Source organism: Trachinotus anak, unplaced genomic scaffold (assembly GCF_046630095.1).
Source record: "Trachinotus anak isolate AG129_WGS33_773 ecotype Australia unplaced genomic scaffold, CSIRO_AGI_Tana_v1 ptg000003l, whole genome shotgun sequence".
Lineage (NCBI taxonomy): Eukaryota > Metazoa > Chordata > Actinopteri > Carangiformes > Carangidae > Trachinotus > Trachinotus anak.
Window position 1 is genome coordinate 22,800,936 of NW_027273854.1, and position 18,465 is coordinate 22,819,400.

General features: G+C 41.6%; 1 protein-coding gene and 1 long non-coding RNA gene across 2 annotated transcripts; one reads left to right on the forward strand and one right to left on the reverse strand.

Annotated features, from left to right (window-relative positions):
• Nucleotides 1–1,338: 1,338 nt before the first annotated feature.
• rad23aa (RAD23 homolog A, nucleotide excision repair protein a) lies at nucleotides 1,339–15,065 on the reverse strand. Its single transcript, XM_071474645.1, has 9 exons — nucleotides 14,841–15,065; nucleotides 13,730–13,891; nucleotides 13,316–13,524; nucleotides 11,542–11,585; nucleotides 10,512–10,639; nucleotides 9,361–9,448; nucleotides 7,746–7,876; nucleotides 4,266–4,427; nucleotides 1,339–4,137 (listed from the first exon to the last, which is right to left on the reverse strand). Exons 1-9 carry the CDS (start codon nucleotides 14,904–14,906, stop codon nucleotides 4,024–4,026), a joined length of 1,104 nt encoding a protein of 367 aa, XP_071330746.1. The 5' UTR covers nucleotides 14,907–15,065; the 3' UTR covers nucleotides 1,339–4,023.
• On the forward strand, nucleotides 15,064–16,586 carry LOC139618589 (uncharacterized). The gene is made up of 2 exons (XR_011689749.1): nucleotides 15,064–15,163; nucleotides 15,440–16,586. It is a non-coding gene; the product is annotated as an uncharacterized lncRNA (long non-coding RNA).
• The last annotated feature ends 1,879 nt before the right edge of the window (nucleotides 16,587–18,465 follow it).

Sequence of the window (18,465 nt, forward strand, 5' to 3'; positions counted from 1 at the left end):
CTGGAGACAGCTCTTTGTGAGTGAAGGAATGAAGGTTAATGCTGAACTCACAAAGTTTCTTCCAGACTGGTAAGTACACAACTGTTAATGCTAACACTGGCTATGTAGCAATAGCAGAACTTGAAAATAGAGAGCCACAGAAATGAGTCCTAAGCCCAGAAATTGGTCAGCATGTAGCACCTCCAGTTCCCTCGCCCTGAAGTCAGCGGGGTTTTTGAATGGGTTTTTGGTTAGAAGGCTGCAATAAGGTGTGTGGTCAACACAAGCTCAAGACATTTTCACATTTTATTCTATGATATAAAATATGTCAGTAACAATATCCTAGTTGGGATTTCTTGTAGCTTTTCCATGTTAAAAACAGCTGGTTGCTAACAAGTGGCTGAATGAGACTACAGGTTGTCAGGGACGTTAAACATCATCATGCTCAACATGAAAACCGATCCTCTCACCAGTCCAGCTTTACAGCCTCACTGAGTTTATACTCGTGCTTTCACCATCACCAACTTCCTACGAGGAAAGGCTTTTGTAGATGTTGAAGTCATGTGACCGTGGTGTAGTTTGTTTTAAGCCTAACATTTGCTTTTAACATCTGGTGATTGTATTGAAACTTTCAAAAATCATAAAAGTGATGTTCACTTGTGAAGATTATCATGCTGAACAAGCTTCTGTTTGCCACACACCTTGTTTTCTGCTGTAACTAAACCAAAGTGCCAATGTAAAAATCCCATTGATGTTTGTTCAGGGAACTAGAGAGACACTAATATCTGGCTTGGCTTACAATAATACATCACCACTGTGGCACTATATAGCTTTAATCTTGCAACTAACTGAATATTAGTAATTTAACCATAAGAAAATGTATTAAATTAGCATTTTGATTTACCTATTAATAATAAATGTATTCTCATATTTACCAGCTGTTCTCATTTATGTGGCCCATTAGGTTATTATTATTTCTATAATGATTATAGAAATCATTCAAGATAGTAATTTACCAATTGTTACATATAATTTATTTATTTATTTAATGGTGTGCTTGAAGTTGGACTGACTGTCAGAAATGTGACTGAAGTGTTCTTACTTAACAGTGTGCTTTATTAATCCTTCCACTGGATCTGCAGTTTTCCCTGCAATAGTCGAGACATGCATGTCAGGTAAACAGGAAACTCTCTCAGGTGTAAAAGCGTTTTAAACGTGACAGTCACTGATTTTCAATGCTTCGTGTCCACTGCAGGCTGGAACAGTGACCCGCTGAATGGGCCCCTTTTGAAAAGCTGGTCTGTACAGACAGAGTCAGATGTACGATGATGATGCTAATGAGGCACAAAGAGACAGAGGCCCGAAAGACTGCTGATATTTAATGTAGCACAGCATAGTCTAAGATCATGTTGATGCTGTAGGACAGTTGCCAGTAAAAACTGCCTTCACACATACAGAATCATACTGGAGACAGTTTGTTTTTTTCTTTTACAGTTGTCGTCTGTTCATGGACCCACATTGAGCTGAAAACCTTTGCAGCCAAAACAAAGAGTTACCACACATCCCCAACTCGCACGCCACAACCAGGCCAGCAATTACCATAATAAGCTTCATAATACAGTGATCTGTAGTGGACAATCAGCCCGCCTGCACATAGTTAGATGGTAACGACGGATTAGACCTGCTCCTCACAGAACAGTCTCCTCTCGTTAGTCGTTTTGTGTGTAGTTGAACCTCAACATGCATAATGTAGCCTTGATCCACGTACAATTATCTACCCCTGCATTTGTTGTCTGTTTGGACTGAATATGCAAAATACTGGTCTGACAGTCCGGGTTGGGGGTCAGAATGGGGCATAGTTTTAAAGACGAGTCGCACATTTGTAAAATGAGTTAAAATTTGTAATGTCATTTGTGATGATTGTGCGTCTCCTTGTAGTAGTGTTACATCTGTTTACAGATGTTTTGTCTGTTTAAGGTCGTTTCAAGTGTCCTTGTTGTTTTGCGCCTCTTGGTTCTCATTTAACTTTTCTTTTTATTGTTTTGCGTGTGAGTTTTTTGTGTTTCTTTGTGACTAATTTGACTAATTTCCAAACAAGACAGAAGTTGTGGTCCGGAGCACCTGGGCTTGTGCCCTGTTGGCCTACTCGGTAATCCATCCTTGAAACTAATCAGACAACTACTCTGGCCCCATCACTGCTTAAATTAAACTAAGTTGAATCTAACTGGCAGCATTATCCATTGGATGCACATGGAGTGCCAACATTTAGACAATCACAGGTAAGTCAATTTTGTGTCATCCAAGTTTAATTAGAGCTCAGATTCAATCAATTGGTTTAATTTTGTCTACAATTTGTCTCAGGTTGGACAAATGAAAGGTACAGTATACACCAATCAGCCACAACAATCAAATCTGTGATTGATTTTAATGTTGTAGCTGATCAGTGTCTTTATCCCAGCATTTGGTTCCCAGTTCTTTCCCTTAAGCTATTCAAACGTCTGAAAGCAATGACACAATGCAAGAAAAGTGCTGTTCTAGACACGGTAATACAATGTATGATGATAGGACCTGTTCAGAATCGACTAGAAGAAAAGAGAGAAAGAATAAGTCATCGCATGGTCCCGATGAGTCAATCACGTGACACTGTTAAAACCACATGCAGATGCTTTACTCCTCACCAAGCAGTAAACACAGATTTGCCTGCAAAAGAAATACATACAACACCTAAGATGTTAAACGTGTGGGCCTTTAATCATTTTGGTTATGTAGTTCATTAAAGTAGGTAAAGTAATGTGTCTTGGCAGATACTGTGGGTCAACTCAGCAACAGCCTCACAGTTAAGAGTGTGGGCTGTTGTGAATGAAGGCTCCTCCTTTTGGTAAACTGGGGGAAGAATATATTTTCCGTATAATGCGGAGAACTCACAACAAACCTGCCACCATTTTAGCTGCAGTCTGCATCTATTAATAGTTAAAACTGAAACCCAAAAGTCTGATGTTTAAGTTGCACAGTAGATTTTTCTGGGTAGTGTTATTATTAGCACCAGAAGCAACGAGCATAGACAGAAATAGTTCCACATTTGAGTAACCTAAACAGGCACAGCATTTGCAGGGGTTCTGATTGGCTGCGGTGAGTGCAGCCACCATGGCAGAACAGATGAGGGGTGGTACAAAGTCAACAGAATAACCAGATACTTATTTGTCAGTTTAGTTCCCATTTTTTTCCCGCAGCAACATCATGTCAGACACATACAGAGGGCAGCGCGGTCCGGTGCGTCTCTGCCAGTTTCATTCTTGGACGTACGTACATGAGGCTTACAGAGGTACACACAAGCAGTTACACACACTGATAATGTTGTCGAAGTGCAGTGAGGAGCATGTGCTTCCATACAATCCAGCTACAGCATTAACAAACTTGCAAATTGATTACTTTTTCTGCTTAACTGTATCGCATCCATCAGCACAGGCACACAGACATGTAACTCGCTCTCTCTCACCGCACTCTTACTCTTACACACACACACACACACACACTGACACACACACAGACAGAGACACAGACAGAGACAGACACAGACACAAGCACACACTCTCATCGCAAACTCTTAGCCCCCGTTGCCCTCCCCCCACCCCACACCCCCCTGATGTTCACAAAGCGCGTCTAAAATCAAATTATAGATCTCCCCTAGACAAACCCCACACATTCCATTGGAATTCACGTGGATTTTATAATTCTTCCACTTTTTCACCCCTGACCTCTGATATTCCAAGTCTGACCTTCCTGCACGCAGCCTCCACTTTGTGTACTTTAACCCCACCATAAACCTAACCACCCTGTTTTCCCCTTCCCATCTTACCGTCCCCACCCCCTCCCCCACCCCCACCCCCACCCCCCTGCTGGCTCTCCCCTCTCCTCCCCTCCTGTTGGGATGAGCTGAGGTTGGTAGCTGTACAGTAAAATTGGGGGAGGGGGAGGTGCAGTCTTTATGCTGAGCCGAAGAGGGGAAGGGTAGGAGGGGGGGAGCAGGAAGGCAGTGATCTGTGTTCAGTCATCCTCCAGTCCCTGGTTGAGGAGAAAGTTGGCTGCCAGGTTCTCGTTCTTCTCACAGGCAAAGTAGGCCTGGATCACCAGAGCCTCAGGGAACCCCAGCGCTTTTAACTGTCCGGGCGGAGCAGGCGGGAGCGACACAGAGCAGAGACACAGGAGAGAAGGGTTTAAGGACCTGCAGCTCTTAATTTGAAATGTATCACTGTATGTATCATATTTAGTCTTTATTGGTCACTCACCCTTTCGATGGCTTCCTTCTCCTGAGGTGTAACCTGGATATAGTTGACAGGGGCGCCCTCCTCCCCTGCTGCCCCCATCTCTCCAACCTCTGGTGCATCTCCACCCTCCCCCACCGGCTCGTTCAACATCTGGATGAATAGCTCCTGATGCTGACTGATTTGCTGAGGAAGAAACACAAATGAGAAGAGGTTACGTTTAACACCTGAAACATTACAATACTTAGGGCAGGGCTCAAGACTAACAGCGTCTCGTTGTCTTGGAGACGATAGAAAACATGTTCAGGACGAGATCTCCCTCCTCCAGGATGAAAGGGATTTTAGATATAATTTTTTTTATTGATTTATCTCAAAGTAAGACTTTGCAAATAACAAGCAGAACCAAGCTTTGACTAGTGACTACAATGGAGCAGGTCTTCTCATGCTGTTACTACGCAAGACCTGAAATGTCCTGGAGCAAAATTCAGCATAACACCATCTCTCCCCTCAGTCACAGCCTGCTGGTAGGACCTTGTGGTTGTGGTGCTTAAACAAAACACAGAGTGACCATCAATAGGGTGCTGCACTGACTATGCTGAACCTGAGATAACATGTTGCTTGCTAGCTAACTATACACACACTGCACTGGCTGAGAGTGAGTATATTAGCTAAAGCATACATTTAGATAAATTCAATACATGATTGTGAGTTTTTTGTCATTATCACACACAAGAAAAGCTTGTAAATGGACAGTTGTGATTGTAGCTGTATGAGTTAATGTGTGTTATCAGGAGCGGAAACAGGACCACAGCCGACCTCTAATCTGATCCAACTGTGAAGCAAGAATCTGTCACATTTCTTCAGAACTGTTTATCCCATTGACTTCACCCCAGCAGGTGTGTCGCCGGGGACCCCAGGAAGTGTGGTTGGTTAATAATTTGGTGCAACTTGAACACACGACACATTTAGTATTAATGAACTTTGAAAAAAAGATCTGCTCAGATCTGCAGCAGCAGGGCAGGAGCTCTGCTCTCTGGTCTGTGTGTCATGAGCACAGGCATGATCAGAGCTGCACAGCAGTCAGAGAGAAGTGATTTCACATGGTGCATTCATTGAATATTATGAACCTAATGTACTGCAGAACATGCAGGAGCTGTCCTCCTCAGGCCACGTGGAACAACCAGTTTCACGGGGTAACTGGAGAGAAAGTCAGAGTGAGGAGCATCAAAGAGGCTGTAGACACGACTGCAGACCAAGCAACTGAAGAAGCCCTGCAAGCAAGAGCTCATCCAGACAGAGGAGCAACATGTTTAAACTCTTCAGCATAGCCTACTTCACTGCCAGAGAAGAGGCGGTCTTCACCACGATGGTGACTCATCATCTCAACAGTCTGGATCCTGCTCAAAACAAACAGTAAGGACCAGACCTGCTGCATGTTCTTCACAGCCACCGGTTCGTGCTTCACTGAGGAGCTTTGGGAAAAGCTGCGATCAGTCAGGTTCTTTTTTGTTCTGTCCCAACCCTTCAGACAGCTGATCAGTGAAGGACCAGGAGCTGATCGACCACCTCTACCTCCAGAATGGCATACCACTCAACCAGCTCATCCACATTGTTGCCCTGGGCCACGCCCATAGCCGGGGCATTCTGGATGCCATTCTGGCAGAACGGTACAGAACATCAAGCAAACACTACATGCAACCAACAAGCACTACACCTACTCTGCAAAGGCCTCACGGGAGCTTCAGGAGATCAGCAAGGTGATGAAGATCCCCAGTGTGAGGCCAGGCGACACTGAAGGTACTCGCTGACTGACTGCTGCAAATAATCACACGCACTGGTGGCCCCAGTGAGGAGCTACAGGCTCATCCTGGTGGAGAACCATGCCAGTGACCCTAACAGGGAAGCACGTGCAGCCATGAAGGGCAGGACAAAGTTTGTGCAGCAGTCCAGTAACATGCTGCTATTCATCCACCACATGCTGGTTGTCCAGTACCTCAGCCTGCAGATTACAGATGTCTCAGATGGACTGCTGTGAGAAATTATGTTTTTAGATGAAGCATTGGATGTCAATAACCCATATACATTTTTAATGTTGTATGGGGTTTTTTTGTTTGTTTTTTTTGGGGGGCATTTTTTGCAGTAGGACTTTATTGACAGGACTTTATTGACTGTAGGACTTTATTGACAAGACAGTAGAAAGTGACAAGAAAGGGGCAGAGTTCGGGAGTCAAACCGGCACTCGCCTGCTAAGAGCATCCACTCATGTGGTACGCGCCCTAACCACTCCGCCATCGGGCCGCCTGTTGTATTGGTTTTTTGATGATTAAAATTACTAAAATGTCTGTTTTCTTTTTTTTTTAACTGAAGACAAACCGAAGCCCCAAAGCTACAAAAGTTCATGGCTGAGGTTGGGGTAACATGCCAAGGTGTCCAGATCACCAGGATGATCACCAATGCAGACACCACCAATCTGGCAACATTTAGCACTGATGAGCCTCATGGCGCATTTCTGTCCAGTACTCGAGAAATGAAAATAGTTTGAATCTGTGGAGGCAGCTGGACAAGACTTAACTCAAGGTTCTCATGGCTCATCACTACATACACCTCGACCCCACGGCTGTGGCAGCAGCTGAGTCACTGGCAGGGACAGGAGATCAGCGTCTCCCTCCCTATGAGCTCCTCTTGTTGTGAGTGTGGCTTCTCCAGCAGGAAGAGGATGGAGTCAGACTGAAGGTCTTACCTGTCCAACGAGATGCTCAACTACCCTCTACAACTCTGTTCACCAGCACTATGACTCTGTGACAGCAGTGACCATTTGTTCCATTTGTATCCTCTCCTCCCTTCTTTTTTTTTTTTACAGTTAACTGATTACTTTTGTGTTTTGTTGTCAACCTGTGTCTGTGAATGGAGCTATATATTTGTTTCCTCAACACTGTATCTTATTACACTTATTGATGATGATAATAAAGTATATTAAATATAGAAACAACATGTTGATTTTGGGTCAGTTTACATTTTGCTCAGGACGGTTAAAACTGTATTTCAGGACAGTCTGAGACATCAAAACAACAGTTTGCTTGGTGACGACAAGGGCATCAAACAGAGAAGCTCAGCAGTGACAGAAATGATATTTATAAAATATGTACACACAGTCACAGTCCAGTCTTTGGAGGGACATCTGTATAACTGACTAATGTACACCATGAACACACATTTACTGTACATCTGTCTAAAAACATCCTCACAGTTGGTGCAGACATTTTTAGAGGCTGGACTGGTGCTTGATTAGGGAGGAATTTTTTTTGCGTTTACAACAGTTAAATTACCTCAACTCTTAAACTTTTACCCTAAAAGTTGTTGGGAGCTTGGGGCAGACACTGAATAAGTATTTTCACAGCAGGGGCACAACATGACTCCACGCTGGTCTGGAAAACTCAGTGTGAGGTTGTCTGACGTGTGTGTGTCCAAATGACCTCCGTGTTGTGAGTCAGCGAGTGTTGGTACCTGTAGAAGTTGAGGGTTTTCTCTGCCTAGCTGCTGGAGTAGAGCTGGTAGCAGAGCAGGGTTCTGCTGGATGGCCTGTCTCATGTGCAGAAACTGGGGCTGGGTCCGCAGGAATGCAAGTGGGTTGTCTCCTGGTGACATACAAGATTATTTACCATGAGCAAGACATCAAAATGTTCAGGATACATCAGTTGCTTCATTCTTAGTTTACAACAGTAGCATGTGTACAACTTGATTCGCTTTTTAAATATCCCCTCATCATTATTTCACAGAAGCTCTTCCTGCCATTTCACTCGAGATCCATGGCCTGAGCAAAGGGGGATTTCTATTCTGTCTGAGCAGCACGCCATATCAACTGCTGCACAACATCAGAAACCCCTCCCCCACACCTGCATCCTTTGTCCACTGTTGACTGTAGCTTTCCAAAACTGACCGTCTAACATTCACACCCACTTCCCACTGTGACTGGTCAGCTGTGCGGAGGCGAGAGAGGAGCCAGACATTGTACTTCTCTGTCTGCCTCTTTTTTTTCCACTTGTTACACAACTATTTGCGATGCTGTAAATGTGAACTGAGTGCAACACCAAGAACGTCCTCCAGGTGAGACTTCCAGCAATCCTACGGCCTCAACATCCACATATCATCTTCTTTGTTTTGCACCAGCAGAAACAGATAATGAGACATTGGAGTTAAACAAGAAAACAGGAAACTGTCGACTTCACGCAGCAGGTTCACACACCCTCCCACCTCTGAGCAAAACCAGCAGGTTGTTGAATGTACTGATGGCAAGCTAGCTGTAAATAAGACGATGCTGTCTTATGAGCAAAGAGTTCAACAGCAGCAAAAACTACCTTTAATGTAAACACCTCTCTAAATATGTTTCAACTAAATCTGAAAACTACAGGAGGATTTATTGCAGGACTGTTGTACTAAACACCATGAGTTCTCCCTAGTGTTGTGACTGAGCTGATGAACTGAGTGAACATGTATACACAACAGGGCTGCAACCAGCAGTTATTTTCTCTTTGAATCAATTAATCGTTAGGTCTACAACACATTATTTAAACAGTGAAAATGCTTCAGTGAACTAGAGCACAGAGTGTCATTATCACATTTTTACATTTTGTTTGAAAAATGACATGAACGATTGATTATTATCAAATTTTTTTTTACTTCTAACTGAAAATTAGTCGACTAATCGTTGCAGCTCTGCTCCTAATAAACAAAATGCTTTTATGGAAAGTCTCCACAGAGCGCGGAAACTTTCACACAGGTGCAGGTCTGGTGGCACCTAATAGATCAATTAACAAATTATTCATGCCCATTGTAGAGAAACATTCATAGCCCAGTGAGTCACATAATGAGTCAGTGCCCCCTGCGAGGCAGTGGCAGTTATTTACTGTATTTATCTGAGAAAGTGCCCCGTCTGAGCCCAGCGGCAGTCTGATGTAAATTTACAGTCTCACGGGTGGTGTAAGTTACCGTCTAGAGCTCATTTTGATTCATGGATACTGGCTTGTTACCGTGCCACCAGCGTTAGTGTTTATTTTTTTCCCCAGTAAATAGAGAGCTGAACTGCAGGTATTCTTGGACTAAAATGAGTTGCGTGCCTCACCCTCTGCTAGAGATGGGGCTTCTGTGGGTCCAGACGCAGGGGCCTGCGCTGGTGGATTACTCTCCTGGACTGGGCTGCTGGGGATACCCTGGAAACACAACAACACAATTATCCATCTCACACATATACAAACACACACTTCCTGCATGGTGCCAAACAACATGGACACACCAAAACGGTGTCACAGAAGTTGGTTACACACTGACTGACTGACAGCTCTAAGTGAATCCATGTACTTTTAATATGTTCTCTTACAATTTACACATTTAATCTGGTTTAACCAGACCAGCTACTGTTCATCATAATGGACAACTGCCTCGTAAATCCTTCAGGATTCTCAAAATACACACACTCAGTTGCCAATTTATCTGATGCACGCAGCCAAAACTAAAGTCTGTAAATACAACAGCCCTTTATGAAGGTTATAATGTTCAGTCTCACTCTTTTACAGAACTGTTGATTTAACAGTCACTTTGTAGGCTGTACTTGTTGATTTGTATTGCATTATATTTAAGAGGCGTTTGTAATATTGAGCCCACATCATTTTCATCAGTGATGGTAAGCTCAAATATTAACACCTCTCAGTGTAACATTCATTAACCTCACAGAGCACGGAGCAAAGCTTTTTAATTACACTAACTAAATACACTTAACTACAACAAGAAGCAGAGTGGCTAACACTAATTAACATCACATTCATCATGTTTTTCAGCCCTATCAGGAAACATATTCCCACAATGTGACCTCCCCACATTGAGTTCAAGTAGTGACCACACCAAAATGTGCAGCAGAGTTCAGGTTACTTTCTATTACTTTTCTGGAATCATTGTGTACATCTCTGTAGGAGTTTGCTAGTGGGTCATGGTCAATAGGTGCACTTTTTGTTTTTTGTTCAGCTTTATTGTCTCTTTAAATTTTGGGAGAGTAAAATGAAGAGAAGTGACAGAGCAGAGGATCAAAAAGCTCTGGCTGTGGACTCAGCGCTCAGGAGGTCAGACATATTAACTGCTGCTCATGTAAATACCACAAAACATTTATATATTTTTTTGAGTAGCCAAAATTATGTGTGCATTTCAGACAGAACTGCTGAGGGGACAGAGCTGCATTTGGTGAGAATCATTTTCATCTGTGTGAGTGTGTGTGTGACGTACAGTGAGAAGGTATTCTACAGCTCTGTGGGGGTTGTTGAAACTGGCCCTTAGTGCAGCCACCACTCTCTCTCTTTCGTAGCCCATAGACATGATCTCCGTCAGCATCGCCTCATACTCGGCCCCAGTCACTGAAAACCACACAAACACAGACGATCAAGTTACTAACTCGACACAGTTTGTATATTTGCAGAGTTACACCTTCAGGAATGTAGCAACAGGAAACTGCTTTTCAAACTATTCCTCCTCAGTAAGAAAAAGGGCCTTTTTAAATGTAGCACCTAATTTGAAAACAAAAAAATATTACAAACCTAATAGATAAAGTTAATGTATTTAGTAAATTACATGTATAGTCACTTGATTACACTGTCTTTTCATCATTCCCGTAATGTAGTGTTTATTACAATAGAGTTTTTACCCATAACTATGTAATTACTGTTCAAAAAATTCTAGGTGACAGGGACGAATCCTTATTTTAGATTAATCCAGTCATTTTTAGCATTTACATAACTATGAAACTACATGAAATAAATCTTTCTGTTAACAAATGATACAATGATAAAGATAAAAAAATACACCATCATCTAAATTAAAGCATCTAATATACAACAGCAAACAATGTGGGTTTAAATGCAGCATGTGACCTTCTATTACTTTTTCTGAGTATGTACATCATCTATAAGTGGACCAAATGGGAATCCCCATCACTCTCTGTGGCTCCACAGTAAGAGATGACTTACTTTTGACACAGCCTAAATATAGGAACGGTATGTATTGTACTGCAGCCTGTAAAGTCCCTGACTCACACCAGGAACAATTTCTGGCACAGCAAGTATGACCTATGATTTACAGCAGAAATGCACTGCTGTGATATTACCACTCTAATAACACTATCAATTGTCTGAAATTGTACAATTTACATTTAACAATGGTGATGAAGTGCCCAAACTACCACACTGAGACTCTTAGAGATGCGCAGGCTCCAGTTACTTGTGTATGATGTAAGTCTGGCAGCGACCCATCCATTACATACCCAGTGCTGAGGAAGCGTCCAAGCCCTGGCTCCCGCCACTGGAGCTACAAAAACATAAAAGGTGTAGAAAAAAAATCAGACACTCAACATTTCTGTGATTCCATGGTGATGAGCAAAAACATCAAACACTAATGACAAATGAGTTTAGGAATCAACATCTATTCCATGCAACTAAATAAATAATGTCACACTACAGATCAGTTTCTGTGTTAAAACCAAAGCACTTGTCTTGGTTATGAAAGAAAGTTTGTATAATTGAATCACCACTTAATGACTCATGTTCTTGTGTTCAACATATAGTTTGACAGGTTAATTGCACATTCCATTGTTGTTGCACTTTCCATTAAAATACATGTGGGTGGGGGATCCAGCCAATCTGCACAACCCCGATTTATAATGAATCACTGCTCCATTAGAGGGGACAATGAGCATTACAGTGAATAATGTACACCTGTTCTACAAAATAAGAATAAAACAATATAAGAATTAATATTATACATATTTTATTAGATTTCTAACTTAAATTTTATGAGATTTCTAACTTATATTGCTTCCAATAATTATAACTGGAAAATTATTGATAACACCATTACCTACACAGCTGTTCCTGGTCTGTCTTTCTCTCTCTCTTTTCTCCTCTCTCCTGCCCCCCTTTTTTATCTCCTCCTAAACCCAACCGGTCGAGGCAGACGGCCGCCCACCCTGAGCCCGGTTCTGTTGGAGGTTTCTTCCTGTTAAAAGGGAGTTTTTCCTCCGCCCTGTTGCCAAACGCTTGCTCTTTGTGGGAACTGTTGGGTTTTTCTCTGTAACAAAGTAAGGTCTTGACCTTACCCTGTAAAGTGCCTTGAGATAATGTATATACAAATAAAATTGAATTGAATTGAATTGAAAATCTTATGAACAAAAACACAGGGTGAGAAACGATATCGAAGTTTACCCTGTGTTTTAACAGGTCATAACTGTGCCACTGACACAAATCTTATCAATACTTTACTTGGAATTCCACTATTAAAAACTTTAGCGTTAACGTTAATTTGCATCTAGGAAAAAAACAAATGTATCACTTTTAGTGAGTCAATAGTAAGATGAATGGAAAACCTACAATTATTAAATCGTGATTATTGTATAATAATGACAATAATAATTATTATTTGTATTCAAAGGTGTTGACTGTAGTTTTCTATGAACTGCTGATAAATCATTTTGGACAGTTAAGGCTAAAGATAGCTGGAAAATGTTAGATCATTTGTCTACAGACAGACCACTCTGTGTTTTTCACTTGGAAAAAGGCACAATCCACTTCGTCTATTTTAAGATATAAAACAAAGAGTACATTTCTTCTCTGAACAAACCATATTTGGTTGGGCATCCCCACACTGGCTTGAGATGGATGTTTATGAAATAACAGCCAACATTTTTATTTTGTAGTTTGACTAATTATAAAATGAAATTCACTACAACTGAGAAAAAAAACTGATAAGATTTCCTGCAGCATTGATTCTGTTCTTGATTTTATGGGGTACGGTTGGGTGCAGTGATGGGACATTTAAGTTTTAAAGGGCTCACTGTAACAACAGTGTTCTGGATTAAGCCCTATCTATATCTGGAAAATATCAAATACAGAATAAATATACAGTATTGATTTAATGAAACTGTGACTTTTGAACAGCCCCAGTTGACATATTAAAATTACTACTACTACTATAACTTATCAAATGGTCGACTCATCACTGCAGCTGTACACGTTACACGCTATGTAACAGACCACGTCTACCTGGCTGGTTGTGGTGGTTCTGTGGCTGCGGCACTTGGCTCCTCTTTGGCGTCCTCGGGGGGAATGGGGACAGCTGCTGGGGCTGGGGCTGGGGCTGGGGCTGGGGCTGGGGCTGTGGCCGGGACAGCTGTTGACGTGGAGCCAGAGTCCTGTACAGGGGGCTTGGGTGCTTCTGAGACTGGGGGTGAGGCAGCAGCTGCAGGCTTAGCCTTTAGCCAGTTCAAAAGAAGGTGCTGTTAGACTAGAGACTTAACAGTGAAACTGCTTAACATTAAAATCTGCCTAAAACAAGTACTATAGTACATGGCACCTAATTGTTGACAACAGATTAGCTCAGAAATTTAAGTTCAAACACCATAACACTATAAAACCCAATGTAATACATCACCCGTAAGGCTCACAATAAGATCTCACCTTGGACACCATCACTACAACAAAATTCTTCTCATCAATTTTGTAGTCCTTAATAGGTGTGTCATCTTGCAGGATTTTCCCAGCATATATCAGCTTCTGCCCAGATACAGGGAAGTTGTCTTTGCCTCTTTCTGCTTCTATCTTCTCTTTCAAAGCCTTCACCTGATGACAAAGAAAGGAATCATAGTTCATAAACATTGATTTGCAGGCACATCCTAATGGTATCATAATGCTAGTGGTCTCTCTACAAATATCCATGCATTGTGTAAGATGGCAGTCTTTCATTCACCTCCTTGATCCCTCACCTGTAAACCACGAGTCTCAATATTCTGTCACAAAATGTCAAGATAGACCACTGACAATGTCATTACTAGACATCATACATCACACTATCATAGCTGAGTTGCAAAAGTTAGATAAGTTAGGGCAGTGCATATACAGTGGCTTCATTCAGCTCTCACACAGCATGAGTGCTTAGCATAAATACAAGTAAAATCACATGTATGATATCCACTTTTGAGTAATGACAGTAATACGTCAATATTAGAGTGACAAACACAATCCAACGTTCACCTAATATTGGCCTTGCTAGCTATATGACAAAGATGTGAACATGCTAACAAACTTAGCCAGCTTTTTAGTACGCTACCTATAAGGCTAACCGTGATTGTCATCAGCGTTAGCATTAGCATTAGCGATCATAGCGTAGTGGGCAGCTTGAGTTTATTATAGAAGTTGCAGCATCACATAATAGATCACATAAGATATTACCGAGGAGCAGTAGCAGCAAAGTAACCACGACACAAACTAGAGAAAAGATGAGAAATTCGTTCGCAGCTGAGTCGCGATGACTTTATTAACAGGCTGTTCAGCTAGCTATCTGGCTAACGTTTGCTAGTGAGTGGGGTTTCGCGTTGTTTAGCGACCTGTTTCATGTGGTTTGTTCATTTGTAAAACGTGGAATTAATAAGCAATTAATAAGACACTGTATACTTTGCTCTTTAATTGGCGATATCAAGTTAAGCTGTAGAGTCTACCCGTAAAGTTAAAACATAGGTCCCGCAGCTAGTGCTGTTAGCTAAAGTTAGCAAGTCAGCTAATAGCCACTCACCGTTTGTTCGGGGTCTATCTCAATTTGAATAGTCTGCTGCTGCAGTGTTTTAAGCGTGATCTGCATGGTAGCGCTGGCTGACGTTGTGTCAGATGTGCTTCAAAGGGAGAAAGAGTTGCTCGCTAAGCAGTTAATTTGTTTCTAAAGTTGGCGTTTCAAGTAAGATAGCAACTAGCCGACAAATGTGTGTATCCATGAGCACTCAGCAAATCGCCATCTTTGGTGACAAGTTGGTGGAGCGGCGAGAAGAGCCCCGGAGGAAGGTACGAGATCTCGTGTCAACGACGGGACTATGACCAAACACTTGAAACGTCTCACTTATGGTATATTACATATTTACTAATGCACTTTGCATTAAGGTGTGTCCAGTAATAATTAGTCACATTATATCTGCCCACAGTCCGACTGGTATGAACAATAATTCAAGATGTCTCCAAAATATAACCTAGAGTCAGATATGACATCATCAGCTATTTTATCTTTTTTTTAGACGTTTAAATTCAACACGAGCTATTTCCAATTTATTAATACTAATTAAAACAGTAATTTGATATCTACAAATGAATTTGACTTGTCTAAATACATTCTTTCTACTACAGGGGCGTTTCTAGCAGCTTACAGACCATCTGGGCCTGATGTCAAGGTGTGTGTGCTCATGTGCTAATTTTTTATTTATTTATTTATTTATTTATTTTGGGTGACCCATGAGTGCTCCTGTGTAACAAACACAAATGCGTGGTCTTGACAATCTTGCATCTCTAAAGCTTAACTGGACTGAGAAATCACTGCTTGTGTGCTGTATGGAACAAAGGCAAACGCCCCACTGCCTATCAAGTCAAGTCAAATGTCTCTTATCTATCTTAGAACTTGTTGCAAGAGTTCATCAAGGTAAAAAAAAAAAAGGGGTTTAGACCTTTAATATTTAGAGTAACCCATAGAACAATCAGGCCCTTCACAACGCATCTGAAATATGACAGCCGTGTGCCACACTCCCCAGCTGAGGAGGACAATGTCTGCTGCTTTGTTCCTGTTTTCTGGGTGTTGCGGGGAGCAGCCCCTGACCAGACTCCTGACCGCCAGGCAGCTGCTTGAGCCCAGAGCCAAACCCTTTTTCCAATTATATATCTAAATTTATAGTAACAATACAGTATGTGAGTGGTGAACACAAACATATGGCCAATCACACTTTAATATCGCAACTTCTGGACTTGTGGACTTTGTGGCTGCTTTCATATCCGCAGTAGCGCCAGCAAAGAAGCAGAACTAAACTCAAGGTCAAACTTAAGCTGCCATGATAGAAAGAATGTTTCAGTGTTTGTTGGTGGCAGTACTATCACGTCTGCAGTCTGTTATAATCCATGTTTGAAAAGAGTGGAGTAAAGTCTTTGTGTGGGAAACACTGGTAGGCTTCTAACTGGGGGTATATGGGGGTAGAAACTGAGAAATTGCCTTTTATGAATTTGCCACTGACATCCTCTGCTTGGCCCTGGTGAAACCTGCATTATGTAAAAACAGGTGGCTGAGCCCGAAACTGTCTCAGATCCTTTTACTGTAAGGAAACGCTGCATGATCAGTGACTTGTACAGTGAACAGACCTGAGTGATGGACGGTCGCTGAGTCACTCAAGCCCATCCCCCCCTCCCTCTCATGTCTTCAAGTAGTTCCAAATAGGGATGTCACAATGTGCCGGTATTGACAATAACCATGATATTTAAAAAATGTAATATTTATATTGTGTTAATAATACACATATGATACCATTGTGATGACACGTTAGGCCTTGTGGATCTTTTGTTTATCAGTTCATCACGTTGTCTTTTCATTTTCCATTAAGTGTAATTGTCATGGTCACAGACGCTCTCTCTCCATCTACCTACACTCGAATATACACAATAAACAAAATTAAAGAAGAATTTGACTGACAGCATTGTTTTTTTTAATTATTAGTAGTATTAATAATACTACTATTATACTATACTATTATAGTAGTATTAATTATACTATACTATACTATTTTCAATATATGTTGTTATTGTGAATTCTTTTGGCCATGACAATCACGTAGTGACAATCTGATATTGTGACAGCCCCAGTAACAAATATTTCATTTAATAATTAAGTGTTGAGAAAATATACATACTGTACATGATGGGGTAGGAGCCTTCAACTTAACCTTTATCCAACTAAATTCTCAGCTCACTGCCTGCACGTAGTTGCCATGGGGGACCAGGAGACACGTCTGAGGTGTTTAATTAGCACATTCAGCCAGGTGAAGGCAGCATTTATTGTATGAAGCTTAGTGGCGTACTGCAAAAGAAACAAAAGACGGAGACATTCTGTGTGCGTGTGTGTGTATGTGCATGCACACCCTCTGATTAAAAGGCCACAGAGGCAGACAGGAAGTGGACGGATAAGATGCAGGTTCAAAATGAGCACCAAGACACTATATAACTCAAACAACACACACACACACACACACACACACACACCCCAGTCGGAGCACCAGCCAAGCACTGATGATGATTCAGTGAGCAAATCTTTTAAAGTCTTTAATAAACTGATTCTAATGATTCAGTTCTGAAAAGAGCTGCTTTCACATCATTATTGAAATCACAGCCAGGAGCTTCTCCACCAGCACATTCTTTTAAGACTTCATGAAGAGTCTGGTGGTAAAGATGGATTATGCTAAGATGTTGGCTAGCTCATCTAGAGAGAGAGGGACAGAGACACATAATTAAACTTGAATAGCTTGTGCTATATCCACAGTTCCTGCCGGAAATGAAAACTTGCTTAGCTATGTTTTCATAGCCCGGTCTATTAGATGAGGTTGACCTCTGCCTGCAGTGCAACTTCTCCTCACAGTGGATGTTTCCAATGTGGCTTCATTTGCTCAGCACAATAAAATAAATGCAGTCACTCAAAACAGAAACTACTTGTTTTCATTCGTCCAAATTGCTTAATTACAACTGATTACAACCTCCTACATCCATGGTGTCATCTAATGTTCCTTAGCCAGATGTTTGGCTGACTGCTGCATAATATCCTCAACATATGTTGATATGAAGTCAGTCCAACATTTGATTGTGTCATAGTTGACTAATGTATGTAAACTTGCCACTGTAGAAACTGTGATTACATAGCCTTTGAAATGGGCCACAACTGAACAGACACATTTATGTACTCCCCACCCAGTAATGCTAACAAAGGTATAGTGGGTGTAGTGTCCAAACCATTTAGGATGTTGTGACCTAAGAAGGTTTAATTGTACTTGTGGGAACTGCATGTGTGGGCACATCGATCAAATTTTCTCTTCCTTGAATCGGTTTCATAGAAACCTGTTTTGAAGTATGAAGTAATTAGTGGCTGAGCTCTCTGTCAGCTGTAGACAGAAGTTAAGTATAATATATAGCTCAGTGTGGCTTTGGACAAAAACAGTGACTCACATTCACACATAGCCTCTCAGTACAACCACAGTCTGATTTCTTTGGGAGTAAGTAAGGGGCAAACTGATTATTATGAGCATACTTGTGAAATAGCCCTTCTCCACTGCCTGCTGGCTCGACTCGACTTGGCTTGAACTGAGGCGATGCCAAAAGGTAATGTGAAAATGCCTCAGACTGCTGAT